We start from the raw sequence: 18944 nt of genomic DNA, 5'->3' as shown, positions 1-18944 counted from the left end.
TATGTAGTTGGACAAAAAATGTTAAAACGGCTGTTTTCGACTCGCCGTACGGCCGCCGTAGAACAAATGTGACCATGGCATTACCACTATACCAGTACAGCACAAATAGCAGATCAGTATCGGAATTCATCCAAGCTAGGAAGACAACAAGATTGACCTTGAAACTTGACTCCAAAACAACTGTATTTTTCCAGCTGATGCAGTATTAAGGTATAAAGGGATAAAGAAAACAAGGAAAACATCTCCAAAATTATGAACGTTAAATGTAACCGTCCCTAAAATTTTCTCTTCTTATTTATATAAAAATAATCATTATGCAATCCAAAAGAAAAATAAAAGGGGGAAGAGAATAGGACAATAGATTATGTTCAACTAACATCTATTTTATTCTGTGAGGACGCCGCCGCCTTCCTTTTCCTGGCACATCATTTCAGACAACTAGGCGATCGGTGTCGACGTCTTTTGGGGAACACTGTTGCCTTTATAACACCATTCGTCAGCGTGTGCGTGTGTAAAAACTATTTTTGTGTTTTTACAGCATTTTATCTTTTATATCATGCAGATTAATATTTCTAGGACCGATCTTGAACGTCTCCAAGGAAAGAATAACGAGGGATCACAATCTCGATTTCAATTTGTAAATTCTCCCATGTAGCTTAGATTCAGGGGAGCGTTTCATCGACATTTGCATCCGACAAGTTGTCAGGTCTGACAACTTTCCTTGATTATGATTGGCTGAAAGGCACTGTTATCATAGTAACTGTCGGTTAAAATGGGATTTGTCAGAGAAAACGTCTGACATGCCCTTTTATGAAACGCTCCCCGGGTGTATATAGGCATACCATAATAAACGTCCATAAATAACACTTTCTCACGTTTTTTTATTGCTTGTACTTTACATTTCGGGAGGATTAAAAATAAACAAATTCATTGGGTGTCTAATATAAGAACATTTCTCTGTTCGTGTCATCTATTAGGGCATCACATTTAGACCTATTAGATTTCATTGTTCGAGCATTATTATCTCTCGTTGGAAAAAAAAAACCAATGGAATTGTGTTTATTTGTGGGTAATACACACACAAAAAGCTCCCGAATCATTTTCTTCTATCATACTCGTTCCCATACACATCCATTTCACACACAACAAAAAAAAAACTTGAAAATCCTATTGTTAATCCGACTAATTGTCAAAATCAAAAGTTATTGCATTTTTCTGGAAGCCTAACGAATTGTGACTTAATTTTACTTGTCTAAAATTTGGGTAAAATTGCATAATCATTAATGTGAACTATATAGTGGATTATCATCTCACATTCTAATCTTTACATGCAATATTCATCCGTTGATCAAGATCAGTGAAAATTTCATTATATCTAATATATATTATATACGCCTTTTGGATTCTTATCTAACGAGCTTTGTGATTGGATTATAGAAATCTTAATGCAAAATTATTACTGAATTTTGAGCTCATTGCTCGGGAAATGGCTTAAAACAAAAATGGAACAGATACAATTCATCATGATTTAAATGATAGACAAGGAAAATAGACAATGAATACGATAGTTTGATTGTTGTTTCTTTATTCACATTTAAGTTAAAATATAAATCGAAATAAATAAAGTAAGACAAATTCTTGTGATATCATATTATACACTAGTTACGAATGTTCTGCCAGCTTAAAATTATTTGAAACTGAAGAGTAAACAAGATAACAATAATGGAACACTGATTGCTGCCCACTCTCACGAATAGTGCCATGATTGTAACGGTTGTCTTAATCGTTGAGTAATCGTAGTGATCTTATCAGATCGTATCAGATCAGTTGTAGCGATCGTCTTGATCGTAGATAGCTTCATATTTTTTTAAACAATTTTTTTATTTTAATATATTCATAATCAAACAAATCATACATGTATCACAAAACATTACAAAACGAAATGAATATTGCTAAAAATTAACAGTTGATCACACTTACTGAAAATTACGTAATAACATAAGACTAATTATAAAACATTGTTTATTACATGTTTGATACATAATACATTGTTTAATACATGTATTTTGAATGGTTTAAACATTTTCGCGATCGGTTACGAAAAGCCAGTCGTGGCGTTCGAAAAGGATCGCACGTATGGCAAGCCATTTTAGCATTTAATCATACGTCTTGATAATGATCAAGAATTCAATTTCTTGATATCAAGAATAACCATTGCCTAACTACACAAAACCATTTCTTGATATCAAGAATTCGATTTCTTGATATCAAGAAATATGATTAAATGTTAAAACGGCTTGCCATACGCACGACAGTGAGAACGAGACAGTGGAAAGGAGGGAGAGAAAGGGAGGGAGAGAGACATTGCACACCATACAAGACAGTAGAGCACAAAATACATTTGAAGTTGGGTTAGGTATTAGAACTGAATGGCCCATCGAGAGCAACATGATGGAGGGGTAATTCTAAGATGAGAGGGAAGAGAGACTAATAGAGGAAGAGAGAGAGGGGGAGGGGGAGGGGAGGGAAGGGAGTTATGAGGGTACAGAATAAAGAAAAGGTAAAACTATGAGGAATTGAAAATAACAAATTACAAATTTCAAGTATACACTGTACGTGCATTAATGATGAATGATGTAAAACAGAAAATGGATACAATAGTTCCATCATTTGTATCTTTATTCATAATAGTAACATCAACCTTGGAAGTAGATCGAAATATATTGTGAATGATTGATCAATAATTGAAGACAGAGCTCATTATAGGCAAGTTATAAAAAGAGCGGTTACAGTGATGACAATCAAAGCGCTGGTCAAAATACCTCATCATTAGCAAATGAGTTTTAAAGTATTGTTCTCATCACCACTGCATTTATGCATTGTTGAACATAAACCTTGATCACAATAAGGTAAAACGAATATAAGATACGAAGATGATTAATTTTTGGATTACTGCTATTTACAACAACATACAAATTACAACGTATTCAACTTTTATCATGCAGCTCTGTATAATTAGCGAAAACGACAAATTTCTGTCTGCTACTATAACTGAAATATTGATAAATATCAGCTAGACTCTTAGTCTGATATATACATGTTCCATGGATGCAAATTCACAACTCTGTCTACATGTCCTATATAGTCTGATAGTATATTTCAAGGGGTTAAATAGAGCTGGTGTAAACCCAAGCGGTGAACCTATTTGGGGGCGGGGTGACCTATTATTTCATCCCACTCCCCAACCTAAATGGTGACAAGGCTTTTGATCCGTCGATAGTTACTCGGGGCTTCCTCTAAGATGGGGTTTGGGTAGCAGTGGGGTTCTATGTTAATATAAGGTTAGGTTTAGGATGAAGCATAATCATGATAATGTTAAACCCATGGTTAAAATGGGTAATTCCTTCAGTGTCTGGAATTAACAGCGGAGTAATAAAATTTCGGCGGAGCAAATGTCATAGAACCACTTGAATAGTATGAGGGTTAATTAGAGGGGGGAGTTAAAAAAAAAAGAAAATGAGGTGAAAAACAATTAAAAACTCAGTCTTACGCTCGCAATAACATGACCAGAAAATCGACGGGCGTCCAAAAGTTGGAGATACTAGTTCAAGGATATGCCGCCATAATTATTCAGCAGTGCCGGACATGCTTGAAGGGGCACACATTAAAGGAAACCAAAAAGACAAGGAGAAACTCTATCTTATCAGAAAGAATTAGATGAGAGGAGCAATCTAACACTTGTTTTATCAAAATCGGTTATAGAATAAGCGAGTTATGGAGTTTGAAAACTCCTGTTGTACTTTCTATGTCGATCCTCAAATTGGCAAACGTGCTTCCAAATGGCTGATTTTGAGGACAACTCTCCATTTGTCATATAGGAAAATATAATTCACACCACATATGTCAAGGTCAGGAGGAGATAATGTGAAATATGTAAAATAAAGGGGAAAATCTGAAAATTTGTGTACAACAAAATCGGAGATATGTCCACAAAATCAGCCATTTTGAAGCACGTTTGCCAAGAAGGAACAACAAGACTTTTTAAACGTCCATAACTTGCTCATTTCATAACCGATTTTGATCAAACTTGTTTTAAATTGTTCCTCTCATTTCACTCTTTTCAATAAGATTGGTTCTTTTCTTGGATTTTGGTTTCCTTTTAAGCGTTTGCTCCTATATAGGTATCGGAACAATATTGAAGTTAGGGCCGGTGACCCTGCAAATCGGAAGATCACTATAAGATGGTGATTTGTACAGTTTTTATACGTTTACCGACAGAGTATAGTACCCCCTCCAAATAAAGTGTATACAGCATTAACAACTGATCAAGAACAGTAATGAGCATAATGCATTCCTATTGTAAGCATATACTGAGATAATCATTATTATTTAGGCTTCTATTATGTGTCTATATATTATTGCTTGCAACATGTTTTTTTACAAAAGAGAAAAAGTGGCTATCATAATCTTGTCATTCAGAGGCACGACAGTTTCAGTGAATACAGTCATGAGCAAAATTGTTACAGCATAATTATCATGTATTTTCACAGTCTGTTAGTCTAAATAGAAAGCATTCCCATTGATTTCATACAAAACTCCTTTTCTCAGTTTAATAAACAATGTTCTATGGTTCCAAATACAAATAACAGCATAATGTGTGTGCACATGGTAGATTCCTGCATCGTTTTAGTTTCAATGATGGACATATTTTGCCTTTTGAGTTAAATATTTTTGAGAAAACAATGGATGGATGGAAATGGGATTGAATTCTTTCTGACAAAATAAGAAAAAAAAATGAATTTAGTATAAAGAGATTAGAGTAGAACAGAGGGGGAAATCGTGCACAAACAATTCAATGCGAAACTATTTTAACCTGCATGCAATTGAAAGGTTTAATTTGTTATAGACAGTAGACGATTCCTTTCAAGCTATATTAAATGATTGTTATTGCAAATGAAATAATCATGAAAAAACATAATAAGGGGTTTTCGCAAAATAAAAAAAAACACTACATAAACAGTAAACTATTTCATTTTGTTGAAATAACAGGTACTGCTTTTTTGAAAAAAAATTGCCGAAAATGACCTTATTTGTTAAATTAAAGTGCTTCAACGACTTTTAAAATTTAACCCTTTTCAAAGCGTGTAAGAGAAATTAATGAATAAGAAGTTTGTTGTTAATTACCTGTACTCCGTTACTGATTACATATTAAAAAAATAACAAGATAAATTATGTACTAAACTTTAGTTTTTAATATTCTAATTCCATTGTATGAGAGAATCGTGTGTCTGAATGTATGGTTGGATAATTTGTCGGGACCGGGTCACGGCTGGTATGCCTGGGCAGAACGTCGGGAATCTCCAATAACCAACTGATCCGAAACCAGTCCAAATTCCTATATAGGAGACTTGAAGCGGTTGTTGGTGATCCCGGGCCTCCATTACTACCGTACCGTTATCATAATGGCTCAGCTGAATGTGTCCATTGGCGAACGATAGCTGGTAATGATCGAAGTCTGGTATTTGGGAGAGACTAACATCATGAACATTAGAGTTTTGAGGATATAATATGTCCGGGCCACCGGGAGTAGTAGTAACTCGTAAAATTTGTCCACCGGTATTCGCCCATCCACCGATAGCTGCATAATGAGATATGAGATACCAAATCACAAGGTTGCGTAGATTTTTCACGATAATTAAAAAAAAATAATAATTTGAAGCAATATAGAAAGCTGGCAAAGCCTCGAACTGAATATATCACCAAAATCAGTTTAACACAAAGCTTTCGCATTTTCAAGTCGTGTAGGCGGAGGGGGGGGGGGGGGTGGCGCCCGAGAGAGAGAGAAGAAGAAAGAGAGAAAATTAGAAAATGAATATAAAACAGAAAAAAGGGGACGTGAGGGAAAAACGATAAGAAGAAATGTGAATGGAATCAGGGGAATTAGAATAAATGAATCGGGTGGTTATAGGGTCCTACATAAATTTTTTTTAAATCGCTAAATATAGCGCTTCGCGTTTGCATTGTTGATTGAGATAATACAGTATTCTGCTCAAGAGGATAACATGGGGCTTGAAATATTTTCAATTCGATTGCACAAAATTATTTTCAACGGTTCGCGATTCGAGTTTCCATTACTTTCTTTTTACCGTGGTACTATGCATCCTATACATTCACGATTACAAAATATACTTAAATTAGTTGAATGTAAACATGTACTATAAAACAACTCGCACTATACGCGATCGCATTGTTTGATTTGTGGCATAAATATCCTCTTCATGAATTCTCGCAAATATTCTTTGAAATGTCACTTTTTCAAGTCAGTGTATCAAGTATTTTCAGCTCACGCTATGCATTTAAGTTACTTGTATAAAAAGTGCTGACAGTTTTTAGGTCTGAATCATCCCCCATATCGCCTTGCGCTCCGTGCGTAAATCAAAAAAAAAATGTATGGTGAACTCCACTCATACCTTCTTGCTTAAACGGTTCCGTTTCGGGTCAGCATATATACATTTTCAGCTCGCACTACGCACTCGCATTGTGTAATCATGATAGGTACCCATCTCGCTAAACATAGCTCAAATTGTTGTATATATTGGCCCCAAACAGCGAGATTTAAGGAATATATTTTAGGAATCCATTAAGAGTATTCATATCTCATCATAGTCATTTAATGCGAGTGTCAAACGCTTGCTGATTTTGTTAGAGTTACATCTGAACACATAAAACACTTTTTGTAGTCATTGCAATCATGATTATCATATACGCATCTCACTAAACAAATATTGCGAGCGCGAAGCGCGAGCTGAAAATTTAGATAATTCAGATCTGAAGTGTGGCATAACTAAGGCTTCTTTGTAGGAATTAACTAGGACCATACTTATTTCATTAACCAAATGATGCGAGCGCGAAGCGCGAGCTGAAAATTTTTGATATTCAGATCAGAAGAAGGGTCATTTTAAGGACTGATTTTAGGAATTCATGGAGAGCAGACATATCTCACCAATCCACTAATGCGAACGTAATCACGGACAGGAAATGTTTCATATATAATTATGAAGTAACATGGGGCAACAACTTTTTGAGTCATGAAAAAGAAGCATATGTCGCTACATAAAACAATGATAACTGGAAGTGCTAGGAAATATATTTGGTTTATATTGACTAAGTGAAAACGGGAGGTTTTAGTATAACATGATCATTATATATCTCGTTAAACAGACAATGCGAGCACCAGGAACAATGGAGACATAGGCCCTGAGCAAATTATGTTTCATAAAGTTATGATGATAATTTTTCTAATGTAATGTAACATAAAATATATAATATAACATTATAATGAATAATATTTTCTTCTTTCCCACTACGTTTCTCTTCCTTTCTCCCTCTTTTCTCCTTTTCCCCGTTTTTTTTTTGGTCAGCTGATGGGGGGGGGGGGGGGGGGCACGTGCCCCCCATGTCCACCGTAGTTACGCCACTGCGTGACCGACTTACCCAATTCGTATTTCTCATCTGTGGTGTTACTCGGGAAAAGGCCAATGTGTGCATCATTGTCCGCGCTAACCATAAAGTCAAACGATGTCGCATTGCCAGGGATCCAGAAGTTTGGAAAAGTATACGTTCTGTTTCCGGCCACGTCGGGTGTGTGGATTGTAGAACATTCTGTTAATATGAATTATGAAAATAATGATGATTCATCCATCCATCCATGCATCCATCCTTATTTTATGTTCGAAATAGAGACGGAATGACACGGCATTGTTTGCTGTAGCACCATTATCTGTTTAGATGTGTTCCTCACCGCAGACTGCTAAAAATTCCATTAGTATTCGAATTTTCATATAGTGAAAAAAGTTCACCCTTTTTAAGATAAAGAAGGATGAGAAAGAAGAGCGGTAGGGAATATTTAAGTTTTTTATTTCTGTTTTTACTTATCCTATATAAAATAGCTTTAAGGCTTTGTTTTAAATGATTACCAGTGGGGACAGATCGAGGCAGGCAAGTTATCTTTTATATACGATTGATCATGAGTTATAATCGGAACAAAATTTACTACACATTGTATATGTATATCTCCTGCTTACCGCATAATGTTCCGTAGAACTCCAGCGAGCATTCGCATTCAAAAGCTTGCTGCGAGTTTGTGTCGAGAATTGGTATGCAAGTCCCTCCGTTTAGACAAGGATTCGATTGGCAAACTATGAAAGAACAAATAAAAATAAACAGGATAGGAAGACCACCCCAAACAAGATGGCAATCAATGTATTCGACATTAATTAATAACAAGCGAAAGAAGAGTCTCCCGTACATGTCGTATGCAGAATCCTTCCCAGGGAAAGGGGGGGGGGTACACGGGGAGGGGTCAAGTATACATGAAGTATCTAATCAAGGCCAGAGAACGAGCGAAGCAAGAGAGTTGAATCATGGGTGATTTTCAGAATTTGATATAGAATGTGAATTTGAATTGTACTCAATTAAGCGAAGAAAATATAGGCAACGATTATTAAACGGTTTGAAACATAGTTTGAAAAACGAACACCCCTGTAATCAAATGGAACATAAACTGTCCCTTACTCTGTTGAGAAGGCGTTGTCGTGGGTTGGGTTGACGATGGTGACATTGTGGCCGATGTCCGGGTAGTTGTTGGCAAAGGCATGGTAGTAGTTTCGTCAGTGGTAGTGCTGGTGCTTGTGGGGGTGGTGGCGGTATTGTTGGTTGTAGGAGCAGCGGTGCTGGCTATAGAGCAAGAGCGTTGAATCATGGGTGATTTTCAGAATTTGATATAGAATTTGAATTGTACTCAATTAAGCGAAGAAAATATAGGCAACGATTATTAAACGGGTAGAAACATAGTTTGAAAAAACGAACACCCCTGTAATCAAATGGAACATAAACTGTCCCTTACTCTGTTGAGAAGGCGTTGTCGTGGGTTGGGTTGACGATGGTGACGTTGTGGCCGATGTCCGGGTAGTTGTTGGCAAAGGCACGGTAGTAGTTTCATCCGTGGTAGTGCTGGTGCTTGTGGGGGTGGTGGCGGTATTGTTGGTTGTAGGAGCAGCGGTGCTGGCTATAGAGCAAGAGAGTTGAATCATGGGTGATTTTCAGAATTTGATATAGAATTTGAATTGTACTCAATTAAGCGAAGAAAATATAGGCAACGATTATCAAACGGGTAGAAACATAGTTTGAAAAAACGAACACCCCTGTAATCAAATGGAACATAAACTGTCCCTTACTCTGTTGAGAAGGCGTTGTCGTGGGTTGGGTTGACGATGGTGACGTTGTGGCCGATGTCCGGGTAGTTGTTGGCAAAGGCACGGTAGTAGTTTCATCAGTGGTAGTGCTGGTGCTTGTGGGGGTGGTGGCGGTATTGTTGGTTGTAGGAGCAGCGGTGCTGGCTATAGAGCAAGAGAGTTGAATCATGGGTGATTTTCAGAATTTGATATAGAATTTGAATTTGAATTGTACTCAATTAAGCGAAGAAAATATAGGCAACGATTATCAAACGGGTCGAAACATAGTTTGAAAAAACTAACACCCCTGTAATCAAATGAAACATAAACTGTCCCTTACTCTGTTGAGAAGGCGTTGTCGTGGGTTGGGTTGACGATGGTGACGTTGTGGCCGATGTCCGGGTAGTTGTTGGCAAAGGCACGGTAGTAGTTTCATCCGTGGTAGTGCTGGTGCTTGTGGGGGTGGTGGCGGTATTGTTGGTTGTAGGAGCAGCGGTGCTGGCTATAGAGCAAGAGAGTTGAATCATGGGTGATTATCAGAATTTGATATAGAATTTGAATTGTACTAAATTAAGCGAAGAAAATATAGGCAACGATTATTAAACGGGTAGAAACATAGTTTGAAAAAACGAACACCCCTGTAATCAAATGGAACATAAACTGTCCCTTACTCTGTTGAGAAGGCGTTGTCGTGGGTTGGGTTGACGATGGTGACGTTGTGGCCGATGTCCGGGTAGTTGTTGGCAAAGGCACGGTAGTAGTTTCATCCGTGGTAGTGCTGGTGCTTGTGGGGGTGGTGGCGGTATTGTTGGTTGTAGGAGCAGCGGTGCTGGCTATAGTAGTGATGGAGCTGGTAAGAGTGGTGGTGTTGATGTCTTCGTTGTCAGCGATTGAGTGGCACCGATATCCCGTCATCGTTTCTTCGCACCAACCTTGTGTACATGGGTCGTTCTTACAGTCTCCAAATTGTGTAAATATTAATGATACAAAACATTTTACTCCATGAAAACAGATGTTGTCATCTTGCGTCAAATAAAAAAAAATTAAATATCATCTCACCCAGAACAAAGAGCCCAGAACTACGAAATAACGGGTCCCTACACGTTACAAAAATGATAATCATTATGATGTTAAAGGTTCCAACAATCCATTTCATTTTTCATATCATCGTAATCTGCGTTGGACCACGTGCAACTCCCTCCCTGAGGGTGTGTGGGTGCAACAATTACACCCTCATGATTGTATTGTCTTGGACCAATGAAATATTTCACTCCCTCCAACAAAGTGGTAACCATCCGTCCTTTATACCCAGTCATAACCATGATACACCCTGCCACACCTTAATATATTGCTTTGGACCATGTGTTTTATTGTACCATTACAATCCATCAAATCAAAGAGAGTGATCCTCAGCCCCCCTCTCACAACTACTCCCCCATCCCACACACCCACACTCGTATCATGCCCTTTGGACCCGATGTTGGCCTATTATTGTACCATATACCGACCATTACGCCACCTCAAATGAAAGTGTGCACTCAACCAGCACCCCCCACACACACACTCACCCAGCAACCCCCTACAGTGGCCCACACACCGAACCACATTTTCCAAAATTTTGCACATAATAAATCCACCCTCACACACACCCATGCGCGCACATACACCACTGATGTCCTATATGACGTACCGGGCAGGCGACAGATTCTGTTTCCGAAGGGGATTCCAAGTTCCTTCTTCCTCCTACATTGGGTCACGTGAGGAACTTGCATGAGCTTTGGGATGGTTTGAACCTCAAACCCACCATCTATTATCGTCTGGCATGGGATGAACATGGGTAGAGTGTAGTTGAGGCCATGACCATCGCTACAGCAGTAATGTTCTTCACTTCTAAGACACGAGTCAGCATAAGCCCCAGCTTAGCAGATCATAATGGGAGAATGAAATCATATTTGGGACATATAATAACTGAGATGTATGAGAATAGCGTTCCAACAATATCAACCTTTATATTCAGTAAAAAATTATAGGTTACAGAACATATACAGTTGTCCTAAAAAGTTAGTGAACTCGACCATAAAATGTACTCCTTCATGCTAACTGTTAATGGAGACAACATCACTAGTTCAATACAATGTTCGGCGAGCCCCGAGAAACATACTTAATTTAATGAATATTTTTCTGGACAGTTTTTGTTTTACCCCAGACGACACGTAAAGAGCAGGGGTCTGGATGCAGGGGGGGGGGGGGGGGTAGGGGCTACACCCCTAATTTTCAGTAAACGTATTCAGCACCCCTCCCCTTGTTAAAAAAAACACTCCGCTACCGAAGGTGCACGGCGGTGACAGAGATATTTACCAGACTGACATTATTGCTCATGACGTTGATATAGTAACCTCTCGATAATGTAAGGATTAAGACCTAATTTTGGCGCCCATGTGCAAAGCAAAGCAAGCATATAGGAGCCTTAAATGCATGTTGAATTATCATACTTCGTAATCACGTGCAAAAAGGCAACCGAAGACCACTTTTTTAATGTGTTCATGATAAAAAGATATCCATGAATATGTTGTAATAACACTTTTTGAAAAGAATAAAAGCATAGAATTTTAAGCACTTTGAGGTTTCAAATTAGTTAAACAGCGACTCCATGATTTCAAAAAAGTATCTAGGTGTCATACTCGATGAAAATTTGTCATACGAAAGGCACATATATCACATTGTTAAAAATATTTCAAGAAAAATGGGATTTCTACGTTGATCCACAAAGCCTTATTTCTCGGATGACATTTTCAAACTACTCTGTAATGCTTTGATCATGCCACAATTTGATTATTGTGACGTAGATTGGTCTAATTTTTCTCTCAGTCTCCTTGATAGACTTACCAAATTACATAACAGAATGGCAAGGATGATCTTAGGGGCCTATCCGCGAACTCACATTTTTTATTTATTTTCCGTTCTAAAATGGAAAGATCTCTTTTCCAGACGGCATTTCCACCGAATGTGTGAAGTATTTAAATGTGTTAATTGTATTTCTCCCCCCCATATTTAAGTGAACGGTTTCAATGTCCACTGCCTCCCTTCAGGTAAACAGTGCTCCTCTACATAATAATAGTGGCAAGAGGACTTTTCAGTACATCGGGACCACAGAATAGAATAATCTTAGGAAAGATCAACGCCAGGCTATGTCCCTCAATTCATTCCGTGTCTCGTTTAACAAATGAAAAATTGATAGGCCTTGCAATGCAAGAGGAGTAACATTGAGTTATTGATTCATATTCATATTCTAATTTGGCAAACATTATAATATCTACTCAAATTATTACTAATCAAATGAACATTACTCAGTTACCAGTCATCCATCCTTTTCCCGTTAAATCGTATTCCGCAGTTTCCAATAGCCTTTTCTTTTTCATTTGTCTTTACTTGAAATTCAATTTTGATTCTTTACTGAATTGTATTTTTAATGTTTCCTATATATTTGTTGTTTTAGTGCATGCCATTTTGATTTATGTATTCATTCTTTGTGAATATTGTACATATTGATTTTATCTCAGGGCCCTCAAGGACAGCAGTTTGTTAACTGATGAGGCCACCCTGATTAAATAAATAAAACTGAAAAAAAACTTCTTATCAGAGTAGGCCCCACTAAAATTATATGAACGGGAGCTGACATTTCTTTACCAGCCCTAGGCGGATCCAGCTTTCGCTTTCGCTAATAGAGGAGGGGGTGCGGAAAAATATTTTCATCTATATGTTTCTAAGCACTTTTTGTAACCGTGAGCATGATGGGTAAATGTATAACTTAACAATTGATGCGACCGCGAAACGCTAGCTGAATTTTTTTGATATTCTGACCTCAAATTTGGAAAGTCTTTAAGCACTTTAGGTAATCAAGAACAGGATAGGTATCTATCTCAACATTTTATGCAAGCGCGCCCCCCCCCCCCCATGTCGAACATCAATTCGGCGCCCCTTGGTCGAACATCGATTCGGCGCCCCTAGGTCGAACATCAATTCGGCGCCGGCTAGGTCGAACATCAATTGGGCGCCCCACTATGACGAACATCAATTCGGCACCCCCCTAGGTCGCACATCAATTCGGCAACCCCCTATGTTGAACATCAATTCGGTGCCCCTATGTCGGACATCAATTCGGCGCCCCCTTCCATCTTCTTCTTTTTTCCATTCTCTCTTTCTTTCCCCTGTTTTCTCTTTCTCTTCTTTTTTCCCCCCTTTTCTTTTCCTCTCTATTCTTCCTCTTTTTGGCGCCCCGACGCACCCCCCGAACACGCGCATGGCTTAGGTGAACCTGAAAGGTTGTTCTATATTTTATAATATGTTTGCATAATATAGAGGCCTAAAGGGAACAAACGACGTATAAATTAGTCATTGAAAAGCTCCATTATGTGTACTAACCGGATATAAAAAGCACGTTCAGAGCAACCAGTCTCATCGGTATCTTCTGTAGTGATGCATTACACTGAAACCTATACATCGCCGACATGATGAAACCCCTGTAAATTGTTAAGAATGAAGGAACGTTATTACATCGGTAGTTTGTCAGGGTCGGCACCAGGTTATTTTGATCGGGGGCAAGACGATCCAAAGACGGCACCGCATTCTATCAATTGAATAATTATTAATAAGGGTATTATGAAAATCATACGGTGCAGATCTTTCCTATTGATCGCCCTTCGTAAATCCTCTTCTCAACCTTTTTTTTTCACTACTTGAAAAATCAGAGAGGCGGTCGGCCCTTCTTCATGTGACACTGCCCCTTTCCTTGAAATATTTTACTTATGCCACTATAAATGAATAGATTACATCATACCAATCCCAATCACGGGATAGAATACAACCTACTCTCCCGTGCAAAAGCATAACACGGCTGACATCTGCGAGGGGGGAAGCAATATAGAGTGGGATGGTCTTAAATTAGACCATCTATCTACCTTTTGCATCTGGTGAATCATGAAGAGGATAGGGCCTGCCGTATGACATTACAAATTATGCGAGCGCGAAGCGCAAGCTCAGCCTTCTTGAACAGGATATAGGCCTATCATATAAAGTAAGCAGGCAATGCGAGCTGGAAGCAGGAGCGAGTTTTTATTTTCATATTGGTGACCTGAAAGTTCGTCTATGTTGTAATCGCTCCCCTCCCTTAACTTAACTTAAATTTCTTCCCCCTCTATTTTTTTTCTTATTTTTTCTTTTATCTTTCCTTACCACCTTTTCTAATTTATCTTCCCTTTTTGCTTAGCCAAAAAGGAGGGGGGGGGGCGTGCTTAATCTCCTTGGATACGCCGTCATGTAGGTAATATTTTTTCAATTTTTCAATTCAAATAAATTCAAATCAACATTTATTTTCTTTTTTTCACAAAATATAATTTTCCAATATAACATACAAAATTATTTGTCATCAAATATAAATATATTAACATTTTGTTAACATAAGACATATAAGAAGGCGTATAGTTCCTTGAAAGCAGAAGCTTGTGACGGGTGGTTACGCCTGTAACACAAATACAATAGAAATATACGATACCCCTTTTTTTCAAAATAAAATGTACCCTTTTGCAAAATGAGTATCCTTTTTTAAGTAAAACATAATGCAGTTTAGGTTGGAATATCACATATATTTTCATCTCGCGCTTCGCGCTCGTATTATTCGATTGGTGACATTTGTATCACATTAATGAATCACTAAATGCAGTCCTTAACAGGTTCCATTTCTGGTCAGTATAATTTATTCAACCTTTCAGCTCGCGGTAATTCTTTAGTTATATAGGCCTATGCATCTTTTCTTGTTTATAAAAACTGCTCGGAATGTTCAATTTTCATATCTTATTACATGAAATGTCCAAAAGTTGATTCGCACTCGCAACATCTCGCACGCATGACAAGGATCGTGCCTTTTTAACAGTAATTTGCGCCGTATAATTGACCAAAAAGCAACTTTTAAAACTTCAGATTTAGAAATATTTCTAAACAGCTCGCTCGCGGAAAAAAGAAAGCCTAAATATCAATCTGAAATCACTTCCAAAAGGCTTTACAAAACACACAACTACTTCTCACAGATGACAATTTGATGCTTTGCCCCCCCCCCCACACGAAAATACGTTTCGCCGCTCCCGGTAAGAATGATCCCCTTTAACAATGAAAAAAAAATGAAAGTGGATCATAGGCACTGGCGTATCCAATATCAACTATGACAAAGAAATGTATGGGCCCATGCATTTGCATAATACGATAGAGTCACTATAATTGTCCCCAGACAATTTGGCCCATGAAATGTTTTGTATGATCTGGGGAGCGTTTCATTTACATTTTTGTCCGACAAGTTGTTCAGATAACTTTCAATGATGTTGATTGGCTAAGAAGCAGAGTTACTATGGTAACTGTCGGATAAAATGGGACTTGTCGGATACAACGTCTGACAGCTCCTTTCATGAAACACTCCCCAGATGCTGGATACGCGCCTGGTACAAGGGCGGAAATCTCTCCCCAAATGTAGGGGGACCAGGGGCTGGAAAATTTGGCAAGCAAAAAAAAGGAAGAAAAAGAAGAAGAAAAAAGAGGCAATCACCCAAAGAGTAAGTTCATCTCGTCCAAAATACATGTTTTATTTCGATTTTGAATGATGTATTTCTTTCCATCATAAAAGACCAAAAATAGTAGGGGGACATTTGGTATTGTGTCCCCCCCTTCTCTTTTGGGTAGGGGGACGCGTCCCACCTGTCCCCCCTAGGATTTCCGCCCATGGCCTGATATGTGGGGATATGTGTAATTGGTGAAACAGCCGAGGTAAGGATAGGAGCCCGGGGAGACGGCCTTGAGGGCCTTCCCAGATTGGTTGCTGTAAAACAAATATATATTTATTTTATGAAGATTTCTGAGGGCACGTTCATTATTGAGACGATACAATCGAAAGCGCAAGACCGCGATGGTCACTCATAGAGCGCAGAATGCTGATGACGATGAATATATATTATATGTATATATGTATTGGTTTTAACTCAATCATTGTATTGCCAAGTATTGTCAATCCTTCAATGTTGAATTAGACGATATTAACATAATAAGTTCAGCGAATTCTCAGAAGTGGTGAATGTACTTATATTCCGAGATGTAAAAAGAAAAAAACATTGTAAAAAGAAGTGCAATGGTTATACTCACTCAGAATTTGGTTGAACTGCATGTGAGGCCGACCTACGAAAGAGATCACAGAGAATAACAGCAACGAACTGCAGCTGAGATGGTTTTATTATCATTACAACGATCAGTCAATCCCAGCATACACAAAGAATTCTCATACAATCTATTGTCTTCTGATGATGCGTATAGCGATGACTGAGGCGTTTTATCTGGAAGTCATTCCGAACTTGAGCGGAGGGGGGGGGGGGATGGGGGTGAGGGAGGACACAACACCTCGGCGGCTTTCCAGTAACTTTAATATTTTACCGCATTATAATTGTAATATTGCATGGATCCAGCTTTCACCTAAAGGAAGAGGGGATGGGGGCGAAAATTATTTTATAAAAATGCTGATCAGATGCCAAAAGCTTATATTTGTTGGATTTTGAGGGGTTTATTCTAACCAAAGACTGAACCATAGCTCTATTCTTACAAACATTATAAGTGGGTTTTTTTTTTTTTTTTTTTTTTTTTTTTTTTTTTTTGGGGGGGGGGGGGTTCTCTGTTCCTATCCCCAGTCTGACGTTCATGACGTTTCAACCTGTTGTCATTATTTGATTGCAATTAGTTTGTACACGGTCATGACTGTCGCATGCATGCATGAGCAACCATAATTATCAAAACCCTTCGGGATGGGAGATGGATTAATGAATTGCCGATATGATAATGCACGATCAACAGAATCTCTCTGCGTCTCCCCTCTTTTTATTATTATTTTTTCACATCATTTCTTCTCTATTGACTTTTCCGTTGAATCTATTCATCCGAGCATGGGCAGCGATGAGGGAGATACCCCCTTTGAATCTAAATTTCATTAAATATATTGTGTTGAATGAGAGAGTAATAACATATCAAAATTTCCCACAAAACCGAGGCGGTATTTAACCAATCCCGATTACAAACGATTGTTAGATTAATCAATTTTCTTTTATAATTTCTTGATAAATAATCAACAAAAATTGTTGGTGTTCTTCGTCGGTTTTTTATACACATTGTAAAGGATTTTTGTAGGATCAGGGGCGGTCAGTGGCATAAAGGGCAAATATAATCGAAGGGCACAGAATTTTGTGTTTTCTTAAACGTCATGAGCAACTGAAGAGTACAAGATTTTTTTTTTTTACCTTTTTAAAAATAAAATCTAATTTTGTAATAGATAATGACATAATATCCGAAAATTCTTTGTGACTTTTCATGGAGTGATAAAAACTGAATAGGAAGGAAATGAGGCAAAGCACGAATATTAACAAAAATAGAGTGCAACTGTGCAAGGTCGGCTAAATCTTTGATACCCCCAATATATTATTCATTAGAAAACAAATATGATGTCACCTAAAAGGGTAATCCAGGCTGAATATAATGTGGTTTGAACCGATACAAAAAATCAGACAAACAAAACTAAACATTTGAACAAATTCGGGTAAGGAATAACTAAAGTTATGACATTTTTAAGATTTGTATTATTTCGGTAATTAAAGCAGTTCTAGGTATGTCTGTATAATATTATTCAATTAGTATATTGATGATATCATATCCCCGCTTGATCTTTTGTATTATGAAGTAATGTTTATTCAAATTTTTTCCTCCAAGAATTTAAGATATTGGATTAAGAACAGATTCAATGCATTAGATATTCCATGCTGGGTAAAAACGGCTTAATTACATTACAAATTTTGATTATGGCTCTCAAGGGGGGGGGGGGGGGGCATGGGCAGGATGTGCTCCCCCGCCAGATCCGCCAGTGATGATTTCATGTAATAACATATAAGAAAGGGGGGCATGGCCGTATGTAGCGGGCGAGGGGCAGCTGCCCCCCCCCTCCCCGAAATTTTGAAAACTTACATTTTTTATTGAAAATTTTCACAAAAATTCACCAAAAGTATGCAACTTCAATTTCACTTGACAAAATGCAAAAACACCCCTTCACAGCAAAAAATAATTATACAACGCTGTTTACTATATGAACCTTACAGTAATTGTTTAAACAGTTTAAACAAGTGTTTGAATCTTAAGCAACAAAGTTTAATTTTCAATATCTAATCTTCAAAAAATTAAACATGATTGTTTAAACGGTTTAACAAATACTGTAAGGTTCATATAGTAAACAGCGTTGTATAAAATCTTAAACAGCATTTTTACTGTGTATGACAAGCACAGTCGCTTCGCTCCCTCGCTTTCGAGGGTTTTTTTCGAAAAAGTTTACGCGTGCTGCTCCCGGCCCCCCCCCCACCAAAAAAATTCTGCGTACGGCCATGAAAGTGGGGACATGACATCAACCCACCTAATGAATATTCATGACGACATGCATATAACTTTTTTTTTCACAAAATATTGCTAAAATTTAACTTCGTTATTTTAATGGAATTCTCAGCATTTTGCTCAGTTTGTTTGTTAAAAAAATGGTTTATTCCCGGAAGATTATGAAACAAGTAAACGACTAGAATTAAGAAATGGGTGAAAAATGGTCAGGCAATAGCGGTGGTTGTAGAATCTTTAATAAGATAAGCTAATTTT

General features: G+C 37.8%; 1 protein-coding gene across 2 annotated transcripts; it reads right to left on the bottom strand.

The window, feature by feature from the left end:
* Positions 1 to 1568: 1568 nt before the first annotated feature.
* Positions 1569 to 16525, bottom strand: LOC129272470 (mucin-2-like). Of its 2 annotated transcripts, XM_064107865.1 has the most exons (11): positions 16416 to 16525; positions 13656 to 13753; positions 10924 to 11151; positions 9905 to 10192; positions 9574 to 9735; positions 9237 to 9398; positions 8906 to 9067; positions 8575 to 8736; positions 8085 to 8198; positions 7495 to 7662; positions 1569 to 5638 (listed from the first exon to the last, which is right to left on the bottom strand). In XM_064107865.1, exons 1-11 carry the CDS (start codon positions 16508 to 16510, stop codon positions 5259 to 5261), a joined length of 2019 nt encoding a protein of 672 aa, XP_063963935.1. In that variant the 5' UTR covers positions 16511 to 16525; the 3' UTR covers positions 1569 to 5258. The 2 variants fall into 2 exon arrangements, with proteins under 2 accessions (XP_063963935.1, XP_063963936.1); XM_064107866.1 differs by lacking the exon at positions 8575 to 8736.
* Between the last annotated feature and the right edge of the window lie 2419 nt (positions 16526 to 18944).

This window comes from Lytechinus pictus, chromosome 12 (genome assembly GCF_037042905.1).
Source record: "Lytechinus pictus isolate F3 Inbred chromosome 12, Lp3.0, whole genome shotgun sequence".
Taxonomy (NCBI): Eukaryota; Metazoa; Echinodermata; class Echinoidea; order Temnopleuroida; family Toxopneustidae; genus Lytechinus; species Lytechinus pictus.
The sequence above is the reverse complement of the archived record's forward strand: the minus strand, read 5'-3'. Positions and strand labels throughout refer to the sequence as shown.